At 32.1% G+C, this 16,359-nt stretch overlaps 2 protein-coding genes across 3 annotated transcripts; both read left to right on the forward strand.

Moving 5' to 3' along the window:
- The first annotated feature begins 10,708 nt into the window (after positions 1-10,708).
- LOC146940599 (putative glycosyltransferase At3g07620) lies at positions 10,709-13,476 on the forward strand. Of its 2 annotated transcripts, none has more exons than XM_085754290.1 (4): positions 10,709-11,003; positions 11,144-11,388; positions 12,276-12,624; positions 12,713-13,476. In XM_085754290.1, the coding sequence occupies exons 1-4, from the start codon at positions 10,812-10,814 to the stop codon at positions 13,370-13,372; spliced, it is 1,446 nt and encodes a 481-aa protein (XP_085610416.1). In that variant the 5' UTR covers positions 10,709-10,811; the 3' UTR covers positions 13,373-13,476. The 2 variants fall into 2 exon arrangements, with proteins under 2 accessions (XP_085610416.1, XP_085610417.1); XM_085754291.1 differs by having other exon boundaries at positions 11,165-11,388.
- A 781-nt stretch (positions 13,477-14,257) lies between these two features.
- On the forward strand, positions 14,258-15,423 carry LOC146940600 (uncharacterized). Its single transcript, XM_085749885.1, has one exon. The coding sequence runs from the start codon at positions 14,284-14,286 to the stop codon at positions 15,421-15,423; it is 1,140 nt and encodes a 379-aa protein (XP_085606011.1). The 5' UTR covers positions 14,258-14,283.
- The last annotated feature ends 936 nt before the right edge of the window (positions 15,424-16,359 follow it).

The following is a 16,359-nucleotide window of genomic DNA, read 5'->3' on the forward strand; positions in this document are numbered from 1 at the left end:
TAATTGATTGTGGGCTTCCGTTTTTTTTTTTTCCTTCTAAGAATGAGCCCCAACATATTTTACTAAATAAATGCAAAAAATAATTTGTATTTTTGGGTAGAATTAATGCTTTTAATTAAATATTTTTTGGTAGAATAACACTTTTTTTGTTCAGGCGGTAGAATAACACTTTTATATTAGAAAATAAACTGGGTTTTTCAAATTTAATAAAAATTCGATTCAAACCAAAAAATTAAAAAGAAACCGACCCTCAATTATATATACATATAAAATAATGGGTAGAGAAAAAAAATGGTTCTTTTCCAATTTCTTCCTCAGCTAAAAGAAAATCACGTCATGGAATTCTCCCCAACCCTCTCCACAATGATACCATCCAAACAAAATAAACGCATGTGTCAAACAAAAGGAGTCCGTTTTGTATTCATGGAAAGTTTGTGCGCAAATTGTTTGGGTGTATTTCGCGGGTAACAGGGCATCACTCACAGCAGCTCCTCAGGAAGATGGCAAGAGAAAAATACAAATGGGTGGTGTATTCACAGTGGTGGATATGCACAGATGAGGTCTAGAGATGGCTGATGAGGTTGGTTTGGAGCAAATTTACTGGAGGAGAATAATCCTTTTTAATGGCCGATGAGGTGGATTGCAGCAATAAGGAGGTGAAATTGCAAAACATATAACCGAATAAAATAAGTAGAAAGTAATTTTTCTTTTCTTTAATTGCAGCAGGTTGAAACTGCCACCTGTCCATAATGGACCCACTTTCCCATGGTGGGAAAAAACTTCACTTCCCCAGGCTAAATCCCACCCTAAAAATATGTCGATATTGTATCCTACTTTTGTGCATTCACAACTATGCGACTTTATGCAGTCACGGACATCTCAGTCGTTCAATTAAGAGTGTACAATTTAGGTTTTAAACTCCTTATTTTAGATTTCAACTGAATTGTGTGCATTCACAGCCATGTGATTTTAAAATATAATCCATCAATATTTAATCAAACGGCCGAAGTACATGTAACTGTTTAGAGTCTCACTAAATCCAATCTGAATTTGCAAATATTGAAGTATAATATTTGCATAACATTTATATATTATAATATTAGCTTATTGAGATAAAATTAGGATAATGCTTGGAATATCTTTTACAAGTTTAAATGGCTTTATAATAAGACATGAAAATGAGTAAAATAGTTAGGCTTAATTGGACATTTGGTCCTCTAAATAATTATGCGTTTACATTTTGGTCCCATAAATCGTAAAACCAACATTTTGGTCCCCTTGGTTCTGCTCCGTCAGTCAAATTGATCCCCTCCGTTAGTTTTTCAATGTCTAAAATTTTTGATATGATTTTAACCGTTTGATTGCATGTCCATTATACCTATAGTGAACCGTCAGCAGCTAATTTTTTTCGTTTTTCATCATCTTCTCTCTTCTTCTTCCTCAATCTATAAACATTTATCCAGAATTATTTTTCTTCCAAAATACAAATTCAAAGAAACACAACATAACACACAAATTACAACAACCTTCAAGAAAAATTCACCACCATCATCTCATCACTACACATAAACAACAACCTTCATCACCACCATCATCTCATCACTAACTCCAGCAAAATAAAAAAAACTCCAACAAAATCAAAAGGAAACTTTTTCAAAATCAAACTGAAACAAACAACAAGAAAATAGAATTCATCACAAAAACAACATTTCTTGAACAAAGCATGAAATGTTGATGAAGAGAGCCAGCGCCCAGAAAACATAATGAAAAAAAAAAACCTTAAACGACCGCAAATAAAGAGATGAACGCGACTGGATACGCGGCGGCGCTGATGGTTGAACATGACCCATATGTCAAGGCAGGTTTAATGTACATCATTAAGTGTCATGATCCATTTTCATCATTTAATTTTCTGGTAATTTAAAGTAATGTTGAAGCATACCCATATGTTTGTTTTCTTCAAACTCAGACCCATTTGGTTTGTTGTTTGTTGGGGTTTTTATGGTATAGTAGTAAGAATGGGAGGTTACATGTTTTTTGGTTGAAATTGGAACTCGGTTTTGATTTATTTTTCAGTTTTTGGAATGTGATTTGTTTGATTGATTTTTCAGTTTTTGGAATGTGATTTGAATTGAGTGTTTTTATATTTTGTGACTTTGTGTTTTTTGCTGCTGTACGAACACAGGGAGATGTTAGATCTGCGGGAGTGAGGGAAATTAAATTGAAGTGAAAAATCATAGGAAAAGCTGGATTTTCTTCCGTTGATGATGTTTGTTGATGTTGAATGTTATGGAATTATTGCAGAATTATTTTTTTTTTTTTGGATTGGTGCAGAATTGTTGTTGTTTTGATTCTGAAAATGGTGTTGAATTGGTGCAGAATTGATTTTTTATTTTATTTTATTTTATGAATGTTAGTGAAAATGGTATGAAGATGATGAAGAAGAGTGAGGAAGAGGATGAAGAAAAGGAGAATTAATTAGTTGTTGTTGACTCACCGTAAGATAAAATACACCTGCGTAATCCAATGACCCTCCTTTTAAACAAAAATCAAACGGTTTAAATTAGAATAATTAATAGGATCTATGGTGGACCACTCTTAAAGTTGGTCCACAATAGACATTTGGGGGTTAAAGTTAACAGTCAAGACCTTTTTGACTGACGGAGTAAAACCAAGAGGATCAAAATGTGGGTTTTACAATTTATGGGACTAAATTGTAAACGCATAATTATTTAGAGGACCAAATGTCCAATTAAGCCAAATAGTTAATTAAAGAAAACCAATTATATGTAGCTTGTGAGCTTTGGGGGAGGGCTTGAGTCCATGCTCGCCCCACTGAATCCATCCTTGCTCATGGTCTTGTCTTAGTGTGTTGTGAGATGTAGTTTGGATATTTGCTTTAAAAAAATTCAGTGTTGGTTTTTGGTTGCCTTTTAGTTTACGAAAGTGATATTTCTCTGGTTTTATAGTTTTCTGCATTATATTCTATCTTGTTCTTTCCAACCGTAAATGTATCCTTTGACACCTCATGATACCATGTTATAGCAAGTTTAATAGAACATATTTCTCATGTTATAAATGAGCAATATGATGAATGCAACTATATTAGTATTTGCCGATAAAATATAATTTACAACTATACCGTGTTTTCTTATAATGTGGAACTGACTTTGAATAATCGGTAGAAATAGAAATGAAGTACACGTTTCAATTACACATGAATTTTACATGACATAGTGACAAATTGATGAGAGACTTAATAATGGTAAACAAGTCTTGTCTGGCTGAGAGGAGCATCAAGTTACCAAGTCTCTACCTGGGTTGTTGTTTTTAGTTATGCTGTTTTTTTCACTGCTTGGTGTCAAAATGTACCGACAAAGTGCTTCAACATTTACTCTTATCAATACAAGTCAGATGAGTTGATGCATACCACTAAAAATTCAGAATATATCGGCTGATTTAATGACCGTAATATTTCAATTTTGTAGTGATTGATTTGAAAAATTGATTGCTAACTCAAGGATCTAAATGGATAACTAAATGAGTTTTTGACCGATTTAAAAATCGATTTGTGAAAAGTCGTTAAACCACTAGTCGCTAATGTTAATGATCAGTTTCACATTTCTACCTCTAAATGATCGTTAAATTGGTCACCGAAAAGAAACAATCTTATCATCCATCGTTACAACAAACATCCTAACTCAACACGATCATTGTTGCATTTGATGGACTTATATTTCATAGGATAAATGTTGCCTTGTTATCACTATGTGGAGCTGCTCATCTGTCGCAACATCTTTCTATTAAGAAGCTACCAATATGTGAGTGTGAAAAATATGACATAATTTAAACATGCATATAATTTTATGTATGTACTTTAGTTAAGGTCTTTGATGCTGAAATGAGCATGATTTTCAATTGCAGTCATGATATTACATGCATGTCAATCGCTCTCACAAAGTCATGTCCATCACATTCAAATTAAAATTAACGACAAATAACATACTTTCTTAATACCACCGCTTACAAGAAATATAATAACTTCAAATCAAAACAATAAATAAATGAAAGCGAATTCACTTTTTATAATGTTCAATATTTTGTTATAGGGGTTGGGTTGTTCCTATTTTGATGAAATTTACCTATTACAATAAATAAAATAGCTTCAATAAAAATTAAAAACGAAGGGAAAAAGTTAAATCTAAATTGAAGGGTCTTATATATAAGGACGGAGATAGTATTAAATAAAATGTTTAGTTGCCATGAGAATGAGGTTATGATAATCCGAGTTTAGACATGAATTAAATAAAGTTTGAAAATTTTTAAATTTTTCTGAACAGTTCGTCATGAGATGTAATTTATTAATCAATTGAGTTTAATCCTTTGATTCCTTTGATTTGAAATGCATATTTGTGTTAAAAAAATCATTTCAAGAAATTATAGATCGAAAGTTAGAGATTACCCAATGCTTCATGAAAGTTCAGCTTGAGTGGCACTTTAAGTACATAGTAACCTAACATTCACACCCCATAAAAAGGTAGAATTAGGCTCAAATCCCACTCTATTAGCAAGTAAATATTGAATCATTTGCTATAAAGACAAGCAAAAGAAAAAAGACAATGCCTTACATTTTAAAAAAATAACACTGATTTTTTCACACTTAAAACTCCACATCCACCGTCCCCATGAGTGTAGCTCAGTTGGCAAAGACGTTACATTATATATGTAGGGATCAAATTCGAACCCAAATTCTCCACTTATTCACCGTAAAGGTGAAATTCTAACCTCTAAACTACTTGACAAAAAAAAAAAAAAACTACACATCCACCTCGTTATCAAAAAAGTAATTCTACATCCACTTTGTACCTCTCTCTAAATTTTAGAGAGAAGGTCAAGAAAGAGAAAATATAAAATAAAAAAGATCGAGAGAGAAAATATCCTGAGAGAGATAGACATAAATTGAAGAAAAAGAGAATGAGAAGAAGATCCATTTTGCTCTCTTCAACCCAATTTATTTTTTATTTTTTGTTTCATCACTTACTTTTTTTATTCCTATCTTTCTCATTTAATTACCACCACATAGCTAAAGGTATGAATTCTTTTTGGGTACTACAGTCATGTGCTGAAAATTAATCTTTGAGAGACTTTACAAAAGATATCGTAGAAGCTTGTAAATCATTCTTCATCCCCAATTATTGAACTTAGACATTGTAGGAGTTAGAAGATACTTTTATTTTATTTTTTTGTGTAGTTCCATGTTTATGGTGCGTTGAACTTAAACAAAATTAATACACTCGATTGGACCTAAGTGGTTAAGTCATGTGTTTACATGATATGATGTTTTAGTGGATGTGAGGTGATATGTTTAACTCCTTATAAACAACAACAAATAAATCTTAAGCAAAATAATTAGACATAATACTTCAATTATAATCGACCGCCCTAATTTGAAGTTTCTAAGTTGAAAACAATTATTTTTTTGTATATTAGTTTGTCTCCTCCCAATCTTAGGCGATAGTTACCTAGACTTTTTTTTTTTTGACAAAAGTTACCTAGACTTTGAATGGTAAGTTAAGTATAACCATTAATTATTCTAAGTAGAATCTGAATACAAATTATTTCAAAAGATTTGTCATAATGAAGTTTATTGGTGACTAGACTTCAATCACTTTGTTATAGTCTCTTACATATGGTTTATTTTTTGAATTGTTATTATTATAAATATAATGATGATATTTGAGTTACCGCCGGTTAATAAAGAAGTTATCCATAATCTTCATGTATGAAGAGGGAGAGGGAGAGCCACCTCCTTTACGGTGGGATTTAGTATGGGAAAGGGGAGTTGTTTCCCACCATAGGAAAGTAAATGTTAGCCATTAGATCATATAGTCTTATTATACACTCTCAACACTAGATTTTTTTTGTCACTATCTACTATCACCTTCTCTCTCCTTCATACCAATTTCCAACCCACAACATTGCTTCCTCGTCTTCCTTTACTCCCAGTCTCCCACCACCGTGTATTTGACCACTCACTGTCATATCTGTAGTTTTTTCTTCTTCTCTCTAAGTAAACCCCACATGTATTTTTTTCATCACAAATATTTTTCATAAAGAATCTGCCTTTTTCAATTGAAACCCATATTATGATTTGTCCCAAAAAAAACCCAGATTATTTAGATATTAAATTGACAGTCTTCACGTGATCTTCAAAGGAATCATCATCATCTTCATGTTCCTAAAAACAACTTAATATAACATTTTTTAATTAGAAATTAATTTCTCATCTTCATGTGTTCTTCAAATGATTCTTCATTATCTTCCCCAATTTTTCTTACCAAAAGTTCAGATCTAAAGAACTACAACAACAAGAAAATGTACAGATCTGGAAAATCACCACAACAATAGAACTAACAATAAAAGGAAGTTGTAAAAAAATCAACTAAAATAATTCCGAAAATACAATAATGTTCATGCTACTATTTTGATTACAACTAAGATATTGAACACATGGTTTTGATGATGAGAAAATTTGAAGTGTGAATAATGCCAATGCAATTGAAATTGGAATTAAGATACAAAATTTTGGATTTGGATAGTTTTTGAGATCTGGATTACAGGTGAGGGAAGATGTTTTAAGCTTTAATTTCTGGAAATGTTTTTATACTTATACAAGGGCTGGTTGTTTTCATTGCGAAGAAAATAGTGAATTCGGAGGCGTGGTTTGGTTTGTTTGCATAGCGACTATTCAATTTCAGCGTTAATTTAATTCAACTTGTTTGCTTCTTCTTTCAGAACAGAAAGATTGGATATAATATTGAAAGAGAGATGGTGGTGGATGATGGTGACAAAAAAATCTAGTGTTAAGAGTGTATGATAAGATTATGTTCCTTACCTAATCTAATGGCTAACATTAACTTTCCCATGGTGGGAAACAACATTCCTTTCCCATGCTAAATCCCACCCCTCCTTTACATCACTTCATCCTTTCTTGTCATGATTGGGTACTTATTTTCATTTTACCTCGTGTTATTGTAAATTGGATTTGCATGCGATATTTATTGCCGCATTTACGCAGTCAACACATAACTAATGGTTATTGAAGTAATCGAACGTTCTAAATATCATACAAATTTTGATTTATTTAGAAATTCAAATACTAAACTTCAAATTAAAATCGTTGATTTCAATTCAACGAGCATCGATTAAGCAATCAGTGACACCAAAAAAATGTGAATTCCTTGAATTCATGGTTTAGGAATCAAACCATATATCCCCTTTGTTTCTTAAAAAAATAAAAAATATTCTCTGTCCATCACTTTCCTTTCAATTGTTCAATAAAACATGACACTTAACCACAATGATAATAACAATACAATGGTAACAACAAATGGTGTAACATGGCGTGCTTCAATAATTGATCCATAACAAGTCTTCCCCTTTCTTGAATTCTACCATGAGGGGAGTTTTGTAATAATAGATTGTCATTTTTTAGGGGTGGATAGAGATTTTATTACTAGTCAGTCATATTTTATTAGAGAAACAAAGTAGAAGAGGAGAAAGCGAATATGTGATTTTGAATCATGATTGATTTTTTTGGGCAAGTAAAATTAAATATTTAGTACCGATTAAAATAAGTTCAAGAGAGCGATTCAAAAGTTTCTTTGAATTTCCTCCTTTAAAAAAAAAACTTTAAACTTCAGCTCAAAAAACAAAAAAGTCTCTTTCAACTTATCTTTTTACACTAACACTTAAAACATATAATATAATTGATCAAGCTTAAAACAAAAATTGCTTGGCACAATCACAAATATAAATGATTTGTATGCACATAAATCAATCATAAATATTGCTTAATTTATTTTTCTTTTATCTTCTTTCGCTTATGTATGTGTAAAAATTATTTTAATTTGGTGTTGTGATCAAGTAAATCTTACCCTCAAGCTTATAAAAAAAAACTTTCCAACTCCTTAAACTTTTTTAACCTTTCGTTCAATTAGGATTTGTTTGGATTGATTTATCTTAGTTTATCTATAAGTACATTTTAGACTATTTGGGAGTACTTCTGAAAACAACTTATAACTTATAAAAAAAATAATTTGATTTGATTTTATCTATATAGAAATAAAGTATATATAAACACTTGGGTTTTACTAGAAGACACATTTTATGAAGGTGTCTTTTAGCAAGTTATTCTATGAACATTTGTTAAAAGATACCAACTAATTTTTATGAAGGTGTCTTTTACCAAAGTTATAACTAAAAAGTGGAAATCACACCTTGAAGTGTGGGTTGCTAAAAGACACTTTCATGAGTGGCTTCTAGCAAAACCCTAAACACTTATATGATAGTCGTTCAAGTTATATATTTAAACAAAGTCTGAGTTTATGAAGATTAACTTATTGTTAATACCAAAAATAAAATATTTTGACATGCTGCAAAGTGCAAATGGATTTCGACCAAGAGTATACAAACTTTAACATGCCGCATTTTTGATCAAGTGATTTAATGTGTTCCATGCATACGATTTTTGACCAAAGATAAGGAGAAATAATCTGAACTTACAATTGGAGTGCACAAAAGTTATTTTCTGGTGTCTTGTAATTATGCCAAGTGTAGGGCTCTAAGTATAGGAAGTTATTTCTACTACTAATTAGACCATAAGATTTAATGATAATTTTTCCTGCAACGTCAATATATATCAGTTTGTAATAAGAACAAGGGGCGAAATCCTTGATTCCTGCAAGTTCTGTAACACCCGCGTCATGGAGCAAACAGGTTCAGAAGTGGGCATATAGGCATATTTAAGCTACTATCATATTCCATGCAATTTAATTACTTTATTAATGCTCTATTTTCCCTTATTCTTTACTACATTCTGCACTTTTTCTTTCATTTTGTTTCTTCTTCTTTCTTTTAAATGCTCATTTGAGTCTAATTTCTTTTAAGTTTTCATTTGATAACTTGTTTTATTAAGGAAATAGACTATAAATCGCTAAAGCCAAAGAACCAAAAAAAAAATTTAATTCAATCGTTAACTGTTTTTGAATAATATAATCTATATTACCAAAAATCAGTATAAACAATTATATAAAAGAGTCGATTAACATAACCTATAAAGTAGTTACTTAATGAATACTAAGCACTTAATTTAGATGTGTACACAAAAACGCCTATAATTGGATAACCATAAATTGCAACCACTTATTCATTAGCAGCTACTAATTAAATATGGTGACAAATATTTCTATTTATTATGAGAAAATAATTTTGTTCACATGGACCAAACTAATATTCGATATTGGCAGTATGAAGTCAATGACATGATGTGATTGTTTTCATTTTCGTTTCCTATTTCTATACTGAAAATGTGTTTAGCTTAAGTATTTTTTTAAACAACTTATAAATACTTTATATATAGGATTTTTTTATGACATATCATTGGTAAGATCTTAAAATATTATTAATTTAATAATTTAACAATTTAATCTTTATAAATTTATCTATAACTTTAAATTAGAGATTTAATATCTAAGTTGTTAAGATTCCCTCAAAAATAAAATAAAAACCTAAGTTGTTAAGATAACAATATTTTAAGGTCTTTACAATGATATGTCATAAAAAAATTATTTGAAACATGTGACGTGAACTTTTGTAAAACAAAACTTGTTAGCATTGGTAAAAAAATAATTTGACAGACTAAAGTTTGAAGAAATTTTCATAAATAATATTTTTCATTAGTAATAAATTATAACTTCCAAATTAATGAATTATACTAAAAATATCCGAATATAAATTTTGCACTAATTTAATATGGAATATATCCAAATATAACTTTATTTTTCTACTTCTTCATTTTGCTTGGATATTAGATACTTTTTATTACCGAATATAAATTTCCATAAATTACATAACTTTAAGTAAGCTATAATATCCGAGATACTTCCCTAAAAAAAAAATTATCCAAGATACTTAAATATCCGAATAGAAACTTCACACTAATTTAATATGAAAAATATCTGAATATAACTTTTTTTTTTTACGTTGAGTTACCATATTATTAGTGCGAAATTTTTACTGTCGTTGAACAGTGACTAATCCATGTTAGAGATCCTGTAAAAAAAATACAAGATACGTTCTCATTTGTCAACCGAATTTACTTGATAAGCAAGAATTAGATATCAAACTTTCAGTCACTTGTTAGAGAGATCGAATTTTTTCGATGTGTCATATTATTGTTACGAAGCATACAACACACACGACACGCATAATTGTTCATTGCTTTTAAATAATATTTTTTGACAGCACTTCTAAATCTAAATAATAATAAAATCATACTACCTCCGTCCCAATTTAATTGACACAATTTTGTTTTTCACACATATTAAGAAAAATGTATTATTTAGTGTTATATTGTATTGGGAATGATGAAAGTTGTATTGAAAATTGAAATGAATCAGTTATTTTGGGACACTTTTTTTTAGAAAATGGGTCAGTTATTCCGAGACGGAGGTGTAGCTTGTTTTGGTACTTCTTTTAATATGAATTCTATCCAAACTTTATTTGCGTCAGACGGGATGGACCCAAGATTTACAGGGTCAAGTCAATATCACATTTTGATTTTCGTTTATTTTCTGAAATGTTTTAACTAGTTTTAATGTACAATTAATTATATCTATATATTATACTAGCCACGTGGGGGAAAATTAGGAGCATACACAGCATGCATTTTTGTCCACAAAAAAATCTCCGTCAAAGAATGAGACGAGAGACATGGCAATGAATAAAAGTTTGTTTTGAGTTCTGAGAGAATGTGGCACTTCAACAAAATACACTTGAGTCTAGTTACATTTTCTTTCATTGTTTTTGTGGTATTTTTTGGTATCGATTCATTTGATGGTGCAAAATGGGTATCCAAGATGTATGCATCCACACCCCATTACTCATTGAATTATCAAAGGAATCAAAAGAAACATTCAGAATCTACCCTTTCATCATACAAGGTGTATATATAATAATATGAATGAATATTTTGTCCAATAATTGTCTTCTTATACATGTGATTTTGATTTTGTGCACACCTAGCTAATGGTAATTAATGTTTGATCAATATTTTGTTTTGTTGTTGATTTTGTACATGTAGGAGGATGAGGGAAGATATAAGACAATGGCCTACAATGGAGAATTGAATTTAGGTAACAAATTGCCTATAAGAAGATCAATGCAAGGAGATAGAAATTTGGAGAAGGTTGAAGGAAGTCTTGCAAAAGCAAGAGCATTGATAAAACAAGCCTTGTTGAGAACCAATGACACCGTACTGCCTCTTGAGGACTCTCATGATTATGTTCCACAAGGAGACATCTACAGAAATGCCTTTGCTTTTCATAGGTAGGATTTTATGAACTATATCATGAGAGATAAGGATTTTACTACTCATAATCCACCTAACGATTGAGTTAGCGCCACTTAAGTAACATAGCAAAGTTTTTTTTTTTTCTTAAAGAAAGCTAAACAAATCCACCTAATTGATATCAGGAGAATCGAACCTGCAATATCGAAGTTGTATTAGAGTTTACGTTCAAAGGTCTTAGATTTTTTTTGAACAATCAAAAGGGGATTATATATTAACCACAAAAAGCAACTCATCTAGCACAAGATGTGCCAAAAGAATTACCGTAAGAACAAAGAGTCAGTCAAGCAATTAAATACAAACCATTAAGCGATGCCCAAGCATTGAAACGGGCTTGAGCACCACCTATCTGTGCCAAACCTAAAGGCAGCCTTTTTGGCTTTCAACCAGGCTAAAGACATATATTTCACTTTATCTAACAACCTGGGAATAGAAGTTACAACATTATTGAATATGGAGTTGGTCATCCTCATCTTGTGAGCTAACTTTAGTGAGATTCAAATTCATTTAACATAGGTATTGAGCAGTGTAAAATATGATAATGTGAGAATTTAACCCAAGTTTCACGTCATACATGAAAATGAGTATTAAAAATAGTTTCTTAGCTTGGAATGCGCCCATTTAACATTTGTGTTCTCACATTCACACCTCATAACCAAGTGATTGAGCTCAACTGGTTAAACACCTTCATCTTTTGAGCTATCTTTTGGGATGAAATTGAAGCCTATTTAATATGTGGTTGAGATCAAACCATATTTAAGAGTTTTAACCTCTTACATTTTTTTTTGAAGGAAGTTTTAACCTCTTACATGTCATGCTCTATTTTTTCATTCTTTTGAATTGTTTTTACATAATGATGATATAGGAGTTACCACTTAATGGAGAAGCTATTTAAAATTTTTGTGTATGAAGAGGGAGAACCTCCTCTTTTTCACTATGGTCCTTGCAAGAATATATATTCAATGGAGGGAATATTTATCAACTTATTGGAAAGCAATACTTTGTTTCGAACTCAGAATCCAAATGAAGCTCATGTCTACTTTCTTCCATTTAGTGTTGTTATGATCCTTGAACATCTCTTTCACCCAGTTATTCGTGACAAAGCTGTTTTGGGAAGAACTATTGGTGATTATGTTCATATCATATCACACAAATATGCATATTGGAATAGAAGTTATGGAGCTGACCATTTCATGCTTTCTTGTCATGATTGGGTACTTATTTTTCAAATTTTCTCCGTTAATTATAGTGTGAGTATGTGACTAATATTTTTATATTTCATGAAAATGGTTTTGTGTATAGGGACCAAGGGCAACATGGTATGTGAAGGAATTGTATTTCATTGCAATTCGAGTACTTTGCAATGCAAATATCTCGGAGCATTTCAATCCAAAGAAAGATGCATCATTTCCTGAAATCAACTTGGTAACAGGAGAAACAACAGGTTTACTTGGTGGCTATCCAACATGGAACAGAACAATTCTGGCTTTCTTTGCAGGACAAATGCATGGTAGAATTAGACCATTGCTTTTCCAACATTGGAAGAACAAAGATAAAGATGTGTTAGTTTATGAAAAACTTCCAGAAAAAATTTCATACCATGAAACAATGAAGATGAGTAAATATTGTATTTGTCCAAGTGGGTGGGAAGTGGCAAGTCCAAGAATTGTTGAGGCAATTTATGCTGAATGTGTACCTATTATAATATCACAACAATATGTACTTCCTTTTAGTGATGTTCTTGATTGGGATTCATTTTCTGTTCAAATTGAAGTTAGTGAAATTCCCAAGCTTAAGGAAATTTTGTTGGGTATCTCTGAGGAGAAATATATAAGATTGCAAGAGGGTGTTAAGCAAGTTCAAAGACATTTTGAAGTGAATAATCCTCCTAAGAGATATGATGTATTTCATATGATTATTCATTCTATATGGCTTAGGAGGTTGAATGTACTTGTGAAATAAGTCATAATCTCATTGTGTTTCTCTCAATATTCATTTATTTGTTAATGTGGGTCGTTGCTTGTATTAACAAATGTGAGAAAGATAAATGGAACATTGTTTATATACATGTAGTGACAAATACTTAATTAGTTCTTAATATTTCTACAACAAGTAATCCATATAATCAACTCTTAACGAATTCTTCAGGAAGGAAATGGATGCTGCAATGGATGACTATAAGAAGCGCTGTCGCAACCTAAGTGTACGCATCTATCTATCTATTTCAATTTTGTTTTAATTTCATCTTGTTGTGTTTCACTCTCTTAATTTTGATTCATTCTGGACACAACACAGCCGTACGATGCTATCCCCTGTCCATCATTTGCACGACTAGATTTAGCTGGCGGTATCATACCCTTTCACACATCCGATGCTTATCACCTTATTCTCAAAAACCTCTGAGACCATGCGTTGATTGTTTACAATCCAAAAAATAATGATCAGGTTCAATCCTTAACAGAAGAGAATGAATATTGTTGCATGTTTATTCATTAACCAGAACTAATTGTTCATCTTAATTATATTAGGGTCCAACTTTTGTGTTTCATGACCTTGTCAATTGTACCCATACTGTTGGTACTAGTCATAGTACCATGTATTACTTACCTTTCAAGCAAAACCAGAAGAAGATCCTTCCTGCTATAACAACTTTCCAGGCTAAAGTATGGGACGGTCAAGGTAAACCACCTGATGTAAGAGAGTGTGCCATTAAACCAACCACCTGAGGTCAGAGAGTGTGCCATTGAAATCTAACACACTCCACCATGGTAATAATGTTTCCATCCTTACATGTTTAATCAATATTCTTGGAGATTTATAAATGGTCATAGTCTATAGTTCCTTGGAATATAGGTACTCTTACGGGTAAATCTATGGAAGTAGTAGACACTATGACTAGGAGGAGGATTAACTTTATGTGCCTACAAGAAACTAAGTGGGTGGGGAAAAAGGCGAGAGAATTAGATAGTTCAGGATTTAAGCTTTGGTACACGGGTGAAGTTAGATCGAGAAATGGGGTAGGCATCATTGTGGATAAGGAGTGGAAGAAAGATATTGTGGATGTTAAAAGGATAGGAGATCGGATTATAGCCTTAAAGTGTGTAGTGGAACAAGACACCTTTAACGTAATTAGCGCTTATGCACCTCAGGTAGGACTAGAAGAACACCTTAAAGTAAAGTTTTGGGAGGAGCTAGAAGGATTAATTCAGGATATTCCATTAGGAGAAAAGATTTTTCTAGGAGGGGATTTGAATGGGCATGTAGGGAGGGTTTCGAGAGGTTTCGAGGGCGTGCATGGGGGGTATGGTCTCGGGGAGGTAAATGCGGAGGGAAATTCCATCTTAGATTTTTCATCGGCTTTTGATCTTACAATAGCAAATACGTGTTTTAGGAAAAGAGAGGAGCATCTCATCACTTACAAGAGTGGGGCCTCTTGTTCTCAGATCGATTTCTTTCTCATTAGGAAAACAGACAGGAAGATCTGTTTAGACTGTAAAGTCATACCGGGAGAGGGCTTAACTACCCAACATAGAGTAATGGTGATGGATGTAAGGGTTAAGAGGAGGGCAAAGAGAAGAGACCGTAGCGGGGCTCCGCGAATCAAGTGGTGGCATTTAAAGGGTGACAAACAAAGGATATTCCAACACAAGATATTAGAGGGAGGTTTCAGGCAACCACATGGAAGCGCTAATGATATGTGGGAGAGGATGGCTCATGAGATTAAGAAGGTGGCAAAAGAGACATTGGGAGAATCTAGAGGTTTTGGACCTAGGGGTAAAGAATCTTGGTGGTGGAATGACAGTGTTCAGAGTAAAGTTCGGATCAAGAGAGATTGTTTTAGAGATTGGTCTAAGTGTAAAAATGCCGAAACTTGGGATAAATATAAGATAGCTAGGAAAGAGGCTAAGAAGGCGGTGAGCGAAGCGAGAACTCAAGCATTTGAAGGATTATACCAATCTTTAGGTACCTGTTTTATCTTGGTTTTTCGGGTGTCAAACATTGATTACGTTTGAACCTTTTTAACCGGTGATATCTTATTTTTTTCTTGGGAAGGGAAAAAGTAAGCAAAACCCTTGAGAATCGAGGTCCGGGAGTTGTTTTCGCTATGGGAAGGTGTTAGGCACCCATAACGACTATAGTAACCTATAGGAACCGTCTTTAATTTCTACGCGCGCGCTTTATTTTTAAATGCTATTTTGAAAGTGTTTATTAAACCTAAGAATGTTCTAAGTGAAGAATTGGAGGGAGAAGAATGTTTTTGGATTTTTATTTTAGTTGAATTGAAGGAATTTTGTTCCTTGCCTACGTACCCGTTTAAGGGATCAAATCCACCGTAGTTCTCTCTCAAAAAAAATGTTTTTGTTTTTGTTGGTTGATTTTAAGTTTGAAAATGGATTTTGGAAGAATAGAAAGAGGCCTCAAGGGCATGAGATTAGGAAATAGTGAGGTTGGATTAGTGAATTGCAAAAGGAGTCAAAGTTTGATTATTTTCATTGAAATTTGATTAAGAAAATGGAAAAGAAAATACAATGGGATATTGGATCCCAAGGTTTATTTGGAAAAGGTTTGAGTGAAGTTGTTCACATTTGTTTGGAAAATTGGGTTTTTTCTAAGTATAAGTCCTAGGCATTCATCTAAACATACAATCCTAAGCATACATCTAAACATGCGTATTCTAGCTATATAATGATGTGTGTGCATGTGTCGGTGCTTGTGTCGGTGTACATCATTAGAGTCCATTGTCCTTTACATCATACCCTAGATACATTCTATGGCCTCTTTGCCAAGAAAATTAAAAGCATGAAAGTAAAATATTACAAGAATTCCTAAGTTTTTACACACTAAGTCTTTGTACAAATTAAGTTGCAAGAAAGAAAATAGAGATGAATATGAGATGAAATGAAGATGCTTATGATGAATATGAAACAATGAACAAATGGTTAGTAGGA

The sequence above is a fragment of the Medicago sativa genome, chromosome 3 (assembly GCF_051527215.1).
Source record: "Medicago sativa cultivar Bolivia chromosome 3, Bolivia_mono, whole genome shotgun sequence".
In the NCBI taxonomy this organism is placed as follows: domain Eukaryota; kingdom Viridiplantae; phylum Streptophyta; class Magnoliopsida; order Fabales; family Fabaceae; genus Medicago; species Medicago sativa.

What these genes read in the sequence shown, in the direction of transcription:
- LOC146940600 (XM_085749885.1), top strand. Translation starts at nt 14,284, where the DNA reads ATGGAAGTAGTAGACACTATGACTAGGAGGAGGATTAACTTTATGTGC.
- LOC146940599 (XM_085754290.1), top strand. Translation starts at nt 10,812, where the DNA reads ATGTGGCACTTCAACAAAATACACTTGAGTCTAGTTACATTTTCTTTC. An exon ending in AATGCCTTTGCTTTTCATAG is followed by an intron (nt 11,389 to 12,275) that starts GTAGGATTTTAT and finishes ATGATGATATAG; the next exon opens with GAGTTACCACTTAATGGAGA. An exon ending in TGCTTTCTTGTCATGATTGG is followed by an intron (nt 12,625 to 12,712) that starts GTACTTATTTTT and finishes TTTTGTGTATAG; the next exon opens with GGACCAAGGGCAACATGGTA.